The sequence below is a fragment of the Macaca fascicularis genome, chromosome 12 (assembly GCF_037993035.2).
Source record: "Macaca fascicularis isolate 582-1 chromosome 12, T2T-MFA8v1.1".
NCBI classification, from domain to species: domain Eukaryota; kingdom Metazoa; phylum Chordata; class Mammalia; order Primates; family Cercopithecidae; genus Macaca; species Macaca fascicularis.
This window is the reverse complement of record NC_088386.1, coordinates 85,088,775-85,104,656: the sequence shown is the minus strand read 5'-3', so window position 1 is coordinate 85,104,656 and position 15,882 is coordinate 85,088,775. Positions and strand designations below refer to the sequence as shown.

At 37.0% G+C, this 15,882-nt stretch overlaps 1 protein-coding gene across 6 annotated transcripts in view; it reads right to left on the bottom strand.

The window, feature by feature from the left end:
- Positions 1 to 15,882, bottom strand: part of WDR75 (WD repeat domain 75) — a 37,476-nt gene that overhangs the window by 12,756 nt on the left and 8,838 nt on the right. For 2 of the 6 annotated variants that reach the window (XM_045367380.3, XM_005573699.5), the window contains exons 3-9: positions 14,906 to 14,971; positions 13,948 to 14,038; positions 10,677 to 10,801; positions 8,746 to 8,816; positions 7,283 to 7,402; positions 6,729 to 6,817; positions 791 to 949 (exon numbers count right to left, since the gene is read on the bottom strand). In XM_045367380.3, coding sequence (XP_045223315.1) covers positions 791 to 949; positions 6,729 to 6,817; positions 7,283 to 7,402; positions 8,746 to 8,816; positions 10,677 to 10,801; positions 13,948 to 14,038; positions 14,906 to 14,971 — 721 coding nt within the window. The remainder of the gene's footprint in view (positions 1 to 790; positions 950 to 6,728; positions 6,818 to 7,282; positions 7,403 to 8,745; positions 8,817 to 10,676; positions 10,802 to 13,947; positions 14,039 to 14,905; positions 14,972 to 15,882) is intronic. The other 4 variants (XM_074009570.1, XM_074009569.1, XM_074009572.1 and 1 more) reach the window with 2 other exon arrangements.

Genomic DNA, 15,882 nt, shown 5'->3' with positions numbered 1-15,882 from the left:
GAGTCATCTGAGTTTATATCATTCTGAAATATACCAGAATACAAAACAACCCAGTAAGTTCAATGAACTCAGAGTACTACTAGAAAATCAGGAATATATTTTGTGATTTAGTGGAAAATCTAGGGGTGGGGATAGGGGTTTTCTGTTGGAGTCTTTAAGTTTTTTATCAGTTGTACCTATTAACACATTTTAAGTGTTAATGCAAAATCTATAAAGAATATATCTAATAAAGATAGTTTAACTCTTTCATGCCACTAAATGAACTGTTCACAGTTATGTTCTTTTTTGAAAGAAAAGGAAGTGGATTTACAAAGACACCATAGTCTAGGCTGAGCAGTCACTGGTTGAACAAAGTTTTGGAGAAATACAAGACCACCTCTATTTCTATCAAATCTACAGGACTCATGCCCCGAGGTAACAGCTGTATCAAGAGAATCTTGCAGTATTCTTTTGAAAATGCCACGTTTATGAAAGCACCAATGCCCCCTTCCAAACCTTCCCTTTACTTCCCCACGTCATCTCACACTAAGACTTTGAAAATGTAAGTGGCACATCAATAACCAAATATACTTAGCCTCCACTTGATAAAAATAATTCTCAAAAACGTTGAATTCTGGTGGTGCCTGGGGGTAGAGGGGGGTGGATAAGAGAGGAGTAATGCAAGGAAAAGAAGGCTTATTAAATCTCATATGCTACTCTTAGTTTTATGTCTCTTTATTCTCTGTTCCCTACAGATGCTAGCTAATTTATGGTGTTTATATATTTCCTCACAATAAAAGTTTAGACTTACTATTATCAGAGTGAGAAGTGCAGAATAAATCTCCTGCAGGTGAGACTGAGATATGTTCAATAGTAGCTCCTAAACGTGGGAGAAACTCCTTATTCTTCTCTGTTGCATCGCGCCACTCTACAAGTACGGATTCACGACCGCCACTCAGCAGGCTGGTGCCTTCATATCCATTCAAAGAAATTAAAAGGACGGTGTTTTGGGGAAAAAAGAGAAAGAAAAATATAATTAACACTTTATTTTTTCCTACCGTACTAGAGAAATAAACTCATTTAAAGCTACAAAAAGTGTCTTCATATGTTTTAATATACTCTGAAGACAAATGATCACTGGTTCAGGAATTTTTTTTCCAGTGATATCTGATTAGTTTGTTGCTGACCAACTCTTCTGTCGACAACTAGAAAAGCTGGACAAACAAACATCTTTTAGGACAAGACAGCTTTACTGATAAATTTTTCGAAACACTTAAGAAATAAACCAATTTATATTCTTACATGTAACCAAAAGAGGACACTTCCTACTTTGCTTCACAAGATCCTAATAATACTATACCAAAAATATTATATATATAAAAAAAATACAAGCCAACTTCATGACAGATGAAAACTCTCAAGTAAAATACTATACCAACGATATATTAAATGGATATCATGTCATCACAGAGTTTACTGCAAGAGTGAGATTACTTAACAGCTGAAAAATAAATTAATGTAACCCCACTTACAGAACAAAAGGAAAAAATCATGATTATTTGAATAGATGCAGAAAAAGCAAATGACAGAATTCTATACCCATTCATGATAACACCTCTCAGAAACTCAGGAATGGATGGGACCCTTTGAATCTCATCAAGAATACCTGGATAACATCTATAGAGAACACCACACTAAAAGTTAAACTATCGAAAACTTTCCCTTTGTGATTAAGAATACTATTACCATTTTGATTCAATGTTAACTGGATGTCTAGTGCACTGAAATGAAACTGGAAAGGCTTAAGGATTGGAAAGAAGGAAATAATCACTTCCATGTTCACAGACAGCATGACTACATCAAGGCACAGCCAAAATAGTTTACAGATAAACTTACAAAATAAGTAAATTTAGCTGATTATAAGAGAAATATACAACAATCATTTTTATTTTTCAATACTAGCAAGTCAATTAGAATATAGAGTAAAAAATACTATCAAAAGACCATCAAATGTCTAGTGAAAAATATATGTGAGAACCCTACAGAAAAAAAATCCTAACTCACGGAGATAAAGACCTAAAAAGTGGAAAAGTATTTATTATGATTACAAATTAAAATACTCAATACTATAAAAACATCAATTCTCCTCAAACTGATCAATAGCTGTATTGTCAACACGGTAGCCACCAGTCAAATGTGGCCACCTAAATCTAATGGTTTGAAAACAAACAAAAACCTGCAAGAGACTGTCTTAATGACTACATGGATAGATAGGACACTGTTTCAGACTGTTTTCTCAGAAGTATTCCATCAAATAACCATTTTTCATTCTTTCATGAATCTAAAACGACTGGTTTTAAAGATCACTGGTTGATAACGGGGTTTTTATCAAATTTTCTAAAGCTGCAGGCTGATAAAATCTAGCTAAACTGAAGACTAAAGGTATGTAGTTGTGATGTATACAAACAAAATTAAGAAGTTGAATCTGATATATACACATATGATACATTGTGCATACAGTTCATATATGCCTTAAGTTATAAAGTTTTCCACAACTAAAATCTGTGTTTCTTTTACATTTCCACAGCTATTTTTTTCTTTTTCTATTAACTCATACCTACACAGTCAGTAAGGACATTTCATTGAAAACTACATACTGTAACCATTATTTCTCATTTTAAAATATTCATGCTACTTGAAATATAACATCAAGAATTCAAATCGCGGCTGGGCACGGTAGCTCACGCCTGCAATCCCAGCACTTCAGGAGGCAGAGGCAGGGGGATCATCTGAGGTCAGGAGTTTGAGACCAGCCTGGCAACATGGTGAAACCCTGTCTCTACAAAAATACAAATAATTAGCTGGGCGTAGTGGTGAGTGTCTGTAGTCCAGCTACTTAGAGGGCTGAGGTGGGAGGACCGCTTGAGCCTCGGAAGTCGAGGTTGCAGTGAGCCAAGATGGTGCCACTGCACTCCAGCTTGGGTGACAAAATGAGACCTTGTCTTAAAAGAAAACAAAAACAAAAACAAAAAACAGACCCTGCCTGGAACATATACAGACGTGTACATAAGGATACCAAGCACTCACTAGTATTTTCAGGGTGTGGAGTGGGAAGGAGGGTAGAGAATACAAATAAGCAGCCTACACTGTCTCCATACACTAGTCATTACTCCCCAAACCATAATCGGGTTGAAGGTGCCTCTTATTTTCTGGGGCTTCTGGGCATTAAACCTAAGTAAGCCTCTAAGGATCCCACAGCATTTGGTACCATCTAAGACTTGTCCTTTCAGTCTCCAGGAAGACCTGCAGAAAGAAAAATCACTTTTCCTGGTTTCTCATTTTTTAAATTATTATTAAAGTTCTAGGGTACATGTGCACAACGTGCAGGTTTGTTACATATGTACAAATGTGCCATGTTGGTGTGCTGCACCCATTAACTCGTCATTTACATTAGGTATTTCTCCTAATGCTATCCCTCCCCACTCCTCCCACGCCACGACAGGCCCCGGTGTGTGATGTTCTCCATCCTGTGACCAAGTATTCTCATTGTTCAATTCCCACCTATGAGTGAGAACATGCGGTGTTTGGTTTTCTGTCCTTGCGATAGTTTCCTCAGAATGATGGTTTCCAGCTTCATCCATGTCCATGCAAAGGACACGAACTCATCCTTTTTTATGGCCGCATAGTATTCCATGGTGTATATGTGCCACATTTTCTTAATCTAGTCTGTCATTGATGGGCATTTGGGTTGGTTCCAAGTCTTTGCTATTGTGAATAGTGCTGCAATACACATACGTGTGCATGTGTCTTTATAGTAGCATGATTTATACTCCTTTGGGTAGATACTCAGTAATGGAATGGCTAGGTCAAATGGTATTTCTAGTTCTAGATCCTTGAGGAATCACCACATTGTCTTCCACAATGGTTGAACTAGTTTATAGTCCCACCAACAGTGTAAAAGTGTTCCTATTTCTCCACATCCTCTCCAGCACCTATTGTTTCCTGACTTTTTAATGATCGCCATTCTAACTTGTGTGAGATGGTATCTTATTATGGTTTTGATCTGCATTTCTCTGATGGCCAGTGATGATGAGCATTTTTTCATGTGTCTGTTGGGTGCATAAATGTCTTCTTTTGAGAAGTGTCTGTTCATACCCTTCGCCTACTTTTTGATGGGGTTGATTTTTTTCTTGTAAATTTGTTTGAGTTCTTTGTAGGTTCTGGATATTAGCCCTTTGTCAGATGAGTAGATTGCAAAAATTTTCTCCCATTCTGTAGGTTGCCTGTTAACTCTGATGGTAGTTTCTTTTGCTGTGCAGAAGCTCTTTAGTTTAATTAGATCCCATTTGTCAATTCTGGCATTTGTTGTTATTGCTTTTGGTATTTTAGACATGAAGTCCTTGCCCATGCCTATGTCCTGAATGGTATTGCCTAGGTTTTCTTCTAGGGTCTTTATGGTTTTAGGTCTAACATTTAAGTCTTTAATCCATCTTGAATTAATTTTTGTATAAGATGTTAGGAAGGGATCCAGTTTCAGCTTTCTACATATGGCTAGCCAGTTTTTCCAGCACCATTTATTAAATAGGGAATCCTTTCCCCATTTCTTGTTTCTGTCAGGTTTGTCAAAGATCAGATGGCTGTAGATGTGTGGTGTTATTTCTGAGGGTCCTGTTCTGTTCCATTGGTCTATATCTGTTTTGGTACCAGTACCATGCTGTTTTGGTTATTGTAGCCTTGTAGTATAGTTTGAAGTCAGGTAGCGTGATGCTTCCAGTTTTGTTCTTTTTGCTTGTCTTGGCAGTGCGGGCTCTTTTTTGGTTCCATATGAACTTTAAAGTAGTTTTTTCCAATTCTGTGAAGAAAGTCATTGGTAGCTTGATGGGGATGGCATTGAATCTATAAATTACCTTGGGCAGTATGGCTGTTTTCACGACATTGATCCTTTCTATCCATGAGCATGGAATGTTCTTCCATTTGTTTGTGTCCTCTTTTATTTTGTTGAGCAGTGGTTTGCAGTTCTCCTTGAAGAGGTCCTTCACATCCCTTGTAAGTTGGATTCCTAGGTATTTTACTCTCTTTGAAGCAATTGTGAATGGGAGTTCACTCATGATTTGGCTTTCTGTTTGTCTGTTATTGGTGTATAGGAATGCTTGTGATTTTTGCACAGATTTTGTACCCTGAGACTTTGCTGAAGTTGCTTATCAGCTTAAGGAGATTTTGGGCTGAGACGACAGGGTTTTCTAAATATACAATCATGTTATCTGCAAACAGGGACAATTTGACTTCCTCTTTTCCTAACTGAATACCCTTTATTTCTTTCTCCTGCCTGATTGCCCTGGCCAGAACTTCCAACACTATGTTGAATAGGAGTGGTGAGACAGGGCATCCCCGTCTTGTGCCAGTTTTCAAAGGGAATGCTTCCAGTTTTTGCCCATTCAGTATATTGGCTGTGGGTCTGTCATAAATAGCTCTTATTATTTTGAGATACATCCCATCAATACCTAATTTATTGAGAGTTTTTAGCATGAAGGGCTGCTGAATTTGGTCGAAGGACTTTTCTGCATCTATTGAGATAATCGTGTGGTTTTTGTCTTTGGTTCTGTTTATGTGATGGATTACGTTTATTGATTTGTGTATGTTGAACCAGCCTGGCTTCTCATGCACACAATCTTCTCTAGTATGTAGTAACTTTCTTTTTTTTTTTTTTTTTTGAGACGGAGTCTCACTCTGTCGCCCAGGCTGGAGTGCAGTGGCCGGATCTCAGCTCACTGCAAGCTCTGCCTCCCGGGTTTCCGCCATTCTCCTGCCTCAGCCTCCTGAGTAGCTGGGACTATAGGCGCCCGCCACCTCGCCCGGCTAGTTTTTTGTAATTTTTTTTTTAGTAGAGACGGGGTTTCACCATGTTAGCCAGGATGGTCTCGATCTCCTGACCTCATGATCCGCCCGTCTCGGCCTCCCAAAGTGCTGGGATTACAGGCTTGAGCCACCGCGCCCGGCCTGTAGTAACTTTCTTACAGGACCAGTCACAGTAAACTGACATAACTTTCACCACATGGGTGTGAGGACGCTAAAAGTAAACAAAAACAAGATGTACTTCTCTGTATTTCTATTGAAGACCACCTTACTTTAAAGGTATTTTTACTCTCTATAGCTACACTACACAAAGCTGCGACAGAAGTCATGCAACTTAAATGAAATAATGATGGAGATTAATTTAAAATAGTTAATGTCAAATAAGGCCATGTAACAGTTAAAAACAAGGGCTTTAAAATCAGAACCAGGTCTAAATCCCACCTACTCGCCATGTCATGTTAGGCTAATTATCAAATCCAAATCCTACTTCCTTTATCTGTAAAATGAGTATAATGCCGCTCATTTCCTAGGGTCAATGATTAAATCAGATAATGGATGTAAAGTGTTAGAATAGTTACTTGCACCTGATAAGCTACAGTTATGGAGGACACACAGTTATGTAGACAGACATACCTTCAAAACGTCATATAATTTAAATAGGTTATTTATGTCAACAACAGAGATTTTTATCACAAATGTACACTTTAGAGCTTTGAAGGGCTTCAAAACCCTCAGTACATTGTGCTGAGCAAAGCCTCAAATACAGGGGTAATACACAAGTGTTTGGAATTCATTTGGCCTATGCACTTTTAAATCTTCCAAACTAAACATACAGTGAATTAAAACACTTGATTCATATACTTCAAGTTCATTTTAATAATTAAACCTGCACTTACCTGTCACTGAAAATGCCAAATCCATAACCATATCATGGTGCCAATGTAAACATGTGTATGTATATTTCTTATCATCATAAAAATTCCTCCTATTGGAGAAAAACAAAACTCTTATTTTGACCATAGGTTTAAGTTAGGAAAATAATGGCATGCCAAATATAATAAACATAATATATAACCAAACATAATAAATCATAATATGAAGCCTTCTGGTCTTAGTGTGCACACTTTCTATTTCTAACCAGAGTGACTGACTTCCATAAATAATAAGCCATCTGTGGTACCCTCCTAGATATTCACTATTGTCAGTCTTTCCTTTTAGGATAAAGGCAAACAAAAAAAGTTTTCTTCCATAAATGATTATAGGCAACAATAAATTTTTCACTTGCTTTATAAGCCCAAGGCTAGAAATCCTGAAACAGTAAGTCTGAAATGAAAAGCACACAAAAAAGGAAAGGGAGGCTGTTTCCTTGGACTCAGAGATAGCCCTGTTCTACAGGGCTAACATAAAATAGTACATAAATGATCGCCATGCTCTTCATAAGTAAACTGACCAAAGACGAATTTTGCCATCCATGTGACCAGATGCGATGCAGTCTTCTGTTGGGTGACATGCTACACATGTAAAATTGTTCTTAGCATGCTTCTTATTTCTTGATGATGATAAAGTAAACCTAGGAAAAAAAAACAAATTCCCTTAATTATTAAAGTCTCTTGGTGAGTGGTGATGTAGTTAAGTAAAGCAGAGTTCCCAGCAATAGCAACCGAAATTGTAGAGCTCTGAATTCAATAAATATAACTGCAGGATTTTTTTTAAAAAGAAAATTTTGATCAAGAATCAAGCATGCTGTTTTGTAAATGTACATTAATATACAATATAAATTCATGTAACTAATATTCTACCATAATAATTTATCTATGGAAGCCACTGACATTTAAGTAAAGATTTTAGTGATTTTTTTTCGCCTAGGCAAAGCTTGTTCAAATTTCTCACTGAACCTACATTTTAGCATGAGGCATAATCAAACCTGAGACATTAGATCTGAGACAATGGCTAATGCATCTGAAAGGACAAATAAAAAGGGATCAATCTACTTGTTATAATATCTAGCCTATTTCTTATTCTTTGGCTGAATACTTGTCAATCTTCAGGCTCTGAAGAAGTCAGGATCCTTATTATACTAAGAAGAAAGCAATCAGCCAGGCATGGTGGCTCACACCTGTAATCGCAGCACTTTGGGAGGCTAAGGCGGGTGGATCACCTGAGGTCAGGAATTCAAGACCAGCCTGACCAATATGGTGAAACCCGTCTCTACTAAAAATACAAAAATTTGCCTGGCCTGGTGGCAGACGCCTGAAGTACTAGTTACTCAGGAGGCTGTGACAGGATAATCACTTGAACCCAGGAGGCGGAGGTTGCAGTGAGCCAAGATCATGCCACTGCACCAGCCTGGGCGACAGAGCAAGACTCCATCTCAAAAAAATAAAAAAATTAAAAAAAAGAAAGCAATCTTGGCAAGGTAAAAGGGAAGAGGTAGTTATTACTTTCAAATAGAAACTACTCAATACTTAGCACTAGCTGCTCTAAATATGTCACCTTATTCATCATTACAACTCTGTTAGGTAGATATCTCCATTTCAAATATGTTTTAAATTGAGGTGCATTGGGGATCAAATAGACTAAATCCGATCCAATTAAAATTTACATATCCCAAAGCCTATATTCAGTCCTACATTCATAAAATGGCAATGAGAATCATGTGGTGAAACTCTGTCAAACTACATCCAACTCTGACTCCAAGAATGCAGACTAGAGTTTAGGTGTATAGGGCTTTTGGCTAGAAAAAGCTTCCTAGGTTTTCGTGACAGTATGGTTAAAAACGATACCTCTATACTTCACAGTCTTACACTCTCTTGTAATATAAAAGTAGGAATAGCTCTGGATTATAGGTACAAGGAAGAAATTATAATGAACCCTTGAGGAAATAAAATAAAGCTAATAAAAAATAATTCTTACCTTGATGTTGTTTTCTTTTTGAAAAAATAAACAGACAAGTAAAATTCCCGTACTGCAGCAACATATACTCCCTGGTATTTCAAAAAGAAGATAAACATTCATAAAAATAGTCAACGCTTTTTTTTTTTTTTTTTTTTTTTTTGAGACAAAGTCTCGCTCTTATCCGCCAGGCTAGAGTGCAATGGCGCAATCTCGGCTCACTGCAACCTCCGCCTCCTGAGTTCAAGTGATTCTCCTGCCTCAGCCTCCCGAGTAGCTGGGATTACAGGTGCCTACTGCCACGCCTGGCTAATTTTTGTATTTTTAGTAGAGAACGGGTTTCACCATGTTGGCCAGGCTGATCTCGAACTCCTGACCTCAGGTGATCCACTGGCCTCAGCCTCCCAAAGTGCTGGGATTACAGGCATGAGTCACCATGCCAGCCTAACACTCTTTAAAAAGAAACATTCCCCCACGAAAGTTAACTGTAACTTTGTTCAGCTGATAAGGGTATATTAATATGATATCTTCTACTTTGGCTGTAGAAAGAATAATCATACTATTAAAACAATGATAGAAAATTAAAAGATGAACTTAGGTCTTAAATCCTAAAACTAGACTCTCAAGCTTAAAGTACAATGATTAGAATTTTTTTCCATTAGGAATAATTTACATACACTAAAATGCAATGTTTGACATACATGTACATCTACATAACCACTGCCACAATCAGGATCTCGAACATTTCCTTCCTCAGAAATGCACCCCCCCCCCCTTTACAGTCATTCCTTAATGTCCCCACCCCACCTATCTGTTTCTATCGCCACAGCTTATTTCTCTGCTTGTTGTAGAATTTCACGTTCATGGAATGGTAAAATATACACTCTTTTGTGCTTGTCCTCTGTGGCTCAACATCATCCATCATCTTTCTGAATTTCACCCACATTTTCATGTGTGTTATTAGCTCCTTTTTACTGCTGAGCGGCATTCCACTGCATACATATCACATTTGTTTATTCTCTTGCTGAAGAACATTTGGGTTAATTTATATTTTGGAGCTACTATGAATAATCACTCTTGTACACATCATTTTGTGGTTATGTTTTCATTTCTTTCTATGTAGGAATGGAATCGCTAGGTAAATGGATCTAACTTTGCTCTATATCCTGTCAATATTAGTTATTCTAGTGGACCTAAAGTGGTACGTTGCTATGTTTTTAATTTGTATTTATTTGATGACTAACAATGCTGAAGAATGCTGACATTAATGATGTTAAAAAAGTTTACTCTGAGAAATTAACTCTTTTCAGAATAATGCCAGAATAATGCTACAAAACTTAAGACTAAAGAAACATGCTCCTATAGTGATGTCCGGAGGCTTTTCATAGCATTTGATTTTAAAATAGTAAAGTAACTGTTAACAGCGAATGGCTGAAGAAATCACAGTATAAACATCAGTTATTATTTATGAAAAACATGTTAGTATACACACATGCTGCAAAGTTCAGTGAAAAAAAAGATAAAAAGACTTCTGATCTTCATTCTTTTTGGGAAAAGCTATTTTAAGAATGTTAAGAAAAAAGCCTAGAAAGAGATTCTTCAATGATCACTAGTAAGATTATAGGTTTTATTTCCTCATTATATTTTTCTGTAGTTTCCAAATTTTCTATAATGGGCATATTAATTATGAACAGGGAGGCCATAATTTCTAAAGACACATAGTCTAAGAGAGTTTACCGAGGCAATAGGACAGAATACACAAAAATAAGGATAGTCCTAAAAAAATGTATACCATAAATACATGCTAAAGCAATGAAGAGGCTTCTTAGTGACTAATAAAAATATAGTAATTCAAGGGAATATAAAATCACTGTAACATAAAATGCTCAGAAGAGAGATTGCAGGAAAGAAATTTTAGGTACAAAACAGAAAACCAACAAAACAAAATTTACCTCGTTTCCAAAGGCAATGCACTTGGGTGACTGGTTTATGTAATCCAAAACAAAGGACAGCTCCTTGGCTTCTACTTCCTGGCTTGATGATTTTGGCAGTTTCACTGAAACCAGCTGAAATATATCTAGCCAAAGGAAGCTATATTAATATAAAGCTTCTCTAGAGAGCGCAAATGTGCATTTATTCATATGATTTTTTTTTTTTTTTGAGACGAAGTCTTGCTCTGTCACCCAGGCTGGAGTGCAGTGGCGTGATCTTGGCTCACTGCAACCTCTGCCTCCCAGGTTCAAGCAATTCTCTTGGCTCAGTCTCCCGAGTAGCTGGGACTACAGGCCTGTGCCACCACGCTTGGCTAATTTTTGTATTTTTAGTAGAGATGGGGTTTCACCATGTTGGCCAGGCTGGTCTCGAACTCCTGACCTCAAGTGATCCACCTGTCTTGCCTCCCAAATTGCTGCGATTATAAGCGTGAGCCACTGTGCCTGGCCCTATGAAACTGCTAATCAGTACTCTAGAATGTATTGGATGCCAAGATAATAATTCTAGGCTAATCTTGAACAAAATTAAGTTGGACTCTTTGTTTGAATGAACAAGTTATAAATGGAAGTCTAATTCCATAACTCATGTACATAAATGCCCCAAATATATAGAAATAGAAATCAACTTGTGTCTTACTGGTGCATTGTACATTCCAAAGTATTAAGCTGAGTGTTAAAACGGAAAAAGAATATGAATGTTGGTGACCTGAGTAACCAAATGCAACAAACCATCTGAGAGTTTTCAGAAATGCTATCATGGGCCTGCCATAATATTTATAGGGTAAAATCTCCTTTCTTGTAATACGGACAAATTCTTCTCTTTATATCCCTTTAAAAAGTATCTCCTTAAGGGTATTCTTTTTACTCACAGTAAAAGCAAAAGTCCTTCCAATAGCCTATGATGCTAAATATAATCTATTCTTCACTGGCTCACTCCCGCCCGCCTCCCTTCTCCAATACAGCTGCACAGCTCTTCTTCTCTTATTTAATATTTATTCCTCCTATGTTGCCCATTTCCGCCCCCTGCTTTATTTTTCTCTAGACCACCTTTCATCTTACTGTATCATATTAACTGATCCAGTCAGTTTACTGCTGGGACTTAGAAGTGTTTTGTTTTGTGCAACCATAATAGTATTCAGCACACGGTGGGTGCTCAATTAGGTGGTGAATGACTATATGACACATAGTCAAGAAATAATACCATCAAAAATAACATGTAAACAGGAGCCTAATTTGTTTTTAAACCAGATAAGTAACTGCAATATGATTTTCAGAGACTCTGCTTTTGGGCTGTGGAACACAGATAACACAAAAAGGGTACACATAAATGTATATGTTTTTGTATTTGAGTATGAGAGGCCCGTGGTACAGTAAGTAAGCCATAAGCACAGGGGATCTTTTCAAGACTGACTCACATTTTTATGTAGCAGCTATCCAGATTTTCATATGCTGGCTGCCCATTATATGCCAAGTACTGAAGACTAATAATAGATCTCATTATGAGAAGAATTTAGATTACAACACAGGATCTTTACTTTAGATCAGTAGTTTTCCACCCTGTCTTGCATATTAGACACAACTGAGAACTTTTTCAGTAAACTAGGCCCCAGCACACAGAAACTTACTAAGTTCTTCATGTTATGTGCAGTCAGTGTTTCGCATCATGGCTAAAAAGTTTTGCTACAGCTATTGGCAACTACTTTTCCAACTGAGGAATTATGGAGTGAGTATAGGAAGTTGCTAAGAAATATGAGTGATGAGCAGAATCACCTGGGATGATATTAAGAATGCAGATTCCTAAAGTACATCCCAAACCTAGTGATCAACTGCTCATCAGGAAGATTAGGAATCTGAATTTTTCATAAACATGTGAACTGTTATCAGGAATCCATGTATTCAATATACAAAATCGAACTTAAATATCAAAAAAAGTGCTATGTTTGAAGTAGTCATCTGGCAAGATGACTGAATTATTTTTAAGAACGTTGCCATCTCCAGAACATTTTTTGAAATGTCCTTTGGAGGTGGTTTAGTGATCCTCCCACCTCAGCCTCCTGAGTACACAGGACTATAGCCACCATATCTAACTTACTTTTCTTTCTTTTTTTTTCTTTTCAGAGACAGGGTCATGGTATATATTGCCTAGGCTGGTCTCAAACTCCTGACCTCAAGCAATCCTCCTGCCCTGGCCTCCCAAAAAAGTGCTGGGATTACAGTTGTCAGCCATCATGCCCAGCCCCACTATCATCTTAAAGCTGCTTCATATTCTTCATTCTGAACACAACTGTATTTTATAGAGGACACCACCGGATACAGTAGCATTCTTGAATCTGGGGATCAGAAAATTTCTTTAGATGTGACCTCATGTCAGTGTTCTGTTTCATCGAATTCTATGATAAAGGACAATTATTTGTAATCACTGACAATATTCTAGGAATTCCTAAAATGCTGATGCACAGCAGTTTCAATGGAGTAATGTTCCAAAGACAGTGAAAATGTAATTAATAATAACTGAGTCACATTATTGGTTCTTAATATCAACCAATTTTTTTTTTTTTTTTTTGAGACAGAGTCTCGCTCTGTCACCTAGGCTGGAGTGCAGTGGCGCTATCTCGACTCACTGCAAGATCCACCTCCTGAGTTCACGCCATTCTCCTGCCTCAGCCTCCTGAATAGCTGGGACTGCAGGTGCCCAACACCACGCCTGGCTAACTTTTTGTATTTTGTTTAGTAGAGATGGAGTTTCACCGTGTTAGCCAGGATGGTCCAGATCTCCTGACCTTGTGATCTACCCACCTCGGCCTCCCAAAGTGCTGGGATTACAGGTGTGAGCCACCTCGTCTGGCCAATATCAACCAATTTTCTATGCCATTTCCACCCTGACTCAAAAGAGTAAGAAGTGTTCAATGATGGATAAAATGATAGTGATGCTTAAGAATAACAGATTTAAGTTCAGTAGAAAGACAAATTCTATCCATCTTTGTAAAGCAGATTTAAAATTTGAGGTCTGCAGTCTGCTATTGCAACTACATATAAAATAATCCTTCCCTCACTGCATATTTCAGAACTTATACAAAGCCTCTCCAAATGAACACAATAATGACAAAAGCAATTTAAATGCCCATTCTAAAAACTGTTAGCTTCAGATTAAAACCAAAATGTTAAATTTTGAGAAACTGTAAAATGTAAAGAGCCACTCAGTGCCATACATAGTAAGTTAATTACACCATACCTGGTTTTTCTTTATTTACTATAGCAAAGACAGAATCCTCAGCTTGGGCAACAGTAAAGAGGGCATGAAGTTTACATCCAACTGTGAAAGTCTGAAAGATAAAGAGCACCATAGTGTTTACTGTCTGTTCCCTCCAGTAGAACATAAAATCCATTAAGGCAGGGATTTTTACCTATTTTGCTCATTGCTGTATTCCCAACATAAGGAGAGTACCTGGCCTATAGAAGACAACTGATACATATTTGTTAAATACCCTTTCAAGTTTCCTACATATAGATCTGATTCTTTTTAATGGTTTTATGGTATTGTATTGAATGTATCATAATTTTAACTGATTTCAAGGTCATATTTAACTTTTTTCCTACCATAAACAATGCTATAAGGCCTTTGTGTACAGGCCATTATTTCAACAAGAGATTCTTAGAAGTGAGACTGCTGTAGCAAAACGTGTTTATTGATTTTCAGTTTTAACTCTCATTGTGTACAAAAGTGCCTGTTTCTCTATACTTTACCTATCACTAGATTTTTTTCAATCTACAATTTGGCTAAATTTATGAGGGGAAATATTGTGTCATTTGTCTTAGATTTCTTTATTAATGAGTTTAAGCAGCTCTTCATATTTATTGGCTAATTGTATTTCTTTTCTGTGAATTTACATATTCCTACTTTATGCCAATTTCTTCTACCAGGCTTTTAGTTTTTCCTTATTGGTTTTTGGGAATATTTTTGTATATGTGGAATAGTATCTTTTGTAAATATGTTCTCCCAGCTTTAACTTGTCTTTTACAAGTGGAAAATTTTTATATAGTCAAATTAATTTTTTTGATGCTATTTTGTAACTTGTTTAGGAAGTCTATTTAAATATTTGGCCTTATAGAAAGAAACAGTACATCTACCATTAAATTACACTGCCTCTTTTTTTTTTCACATAAGGAAAAGTAAAGATCAATCCACATACCTTTATTAAGATGCCATCTATATAGTCCCACAGTTTAATTGTGCCATCAAGGGAAGAAGAATATAGCTAAAAGGGTAAAACAATACAAAATTGATTAAAAAAAAGAAATTCATCAATATATCAAATGAATAATTAAACGCTGATGGGGCATTTTCTATTCATTAATTCACGGTTAATCTTAAAGAGGTAGAGTCATTTATTTACATTGCTTCTGCAAAACAATCTTTTCACAGCTTTCTGCAAGAAGCAGATCCATCCTTTTCAAGTTTTAACTAAAAGAGAGAGGAAAAAAGTCGACATTCTATCTTGAAGAGGGAGATGTTAAGGTTTTGAATGAGATATGAAAAGTACCTAGGTGCAGTGGCTCCCATCTGTAATCTCAGCACTTTGGGAGGCTCAGGCAGGTGCATCACTTGAGGCCAAGAGTTCGAGATCAGCCTGGCCAACATGGTGAAACCCCATCTCTAGTGAAAATACAAAAATTAGCCAGGCGTGGTGGCACATCCTGTAATCCTAGCTACTCGGGAGGCTGAGGTTGCAGTGAGCTGAGATCACATTGTTATACTCCAGCCTGGGAGACTGAGACTCTCCAAAAAAAAAAAAAAAAACCAAAAAAAAACCCAAAAACACACACACACAAGAGCTTGTTGCTCTTCCTGCCAAAACTCAGTTTACTCAGTTTTATCAGCCAAACTCCTTTCACCTTATATGAATATTAAGGGAGTGCTTCTCAAGTGACTGAAGAATATTCTGCTTAAAAAAAATTTCTTCCAATCCATCAAGGACCAATACTTTCATAAAATACAATAGAAATTATAATACACTTGGATGCTATGGCAATGTCAAAGTGTTTTGTGACACTCACTTTCTGTACTCTTATACAGAATGGTAACTAATGGTTTAGGACACTGGTCTGTGGACCATACTTTGGTAGTACCGGAAGACCTTACTAACACATAGGTTTACTTTTGTTCTAG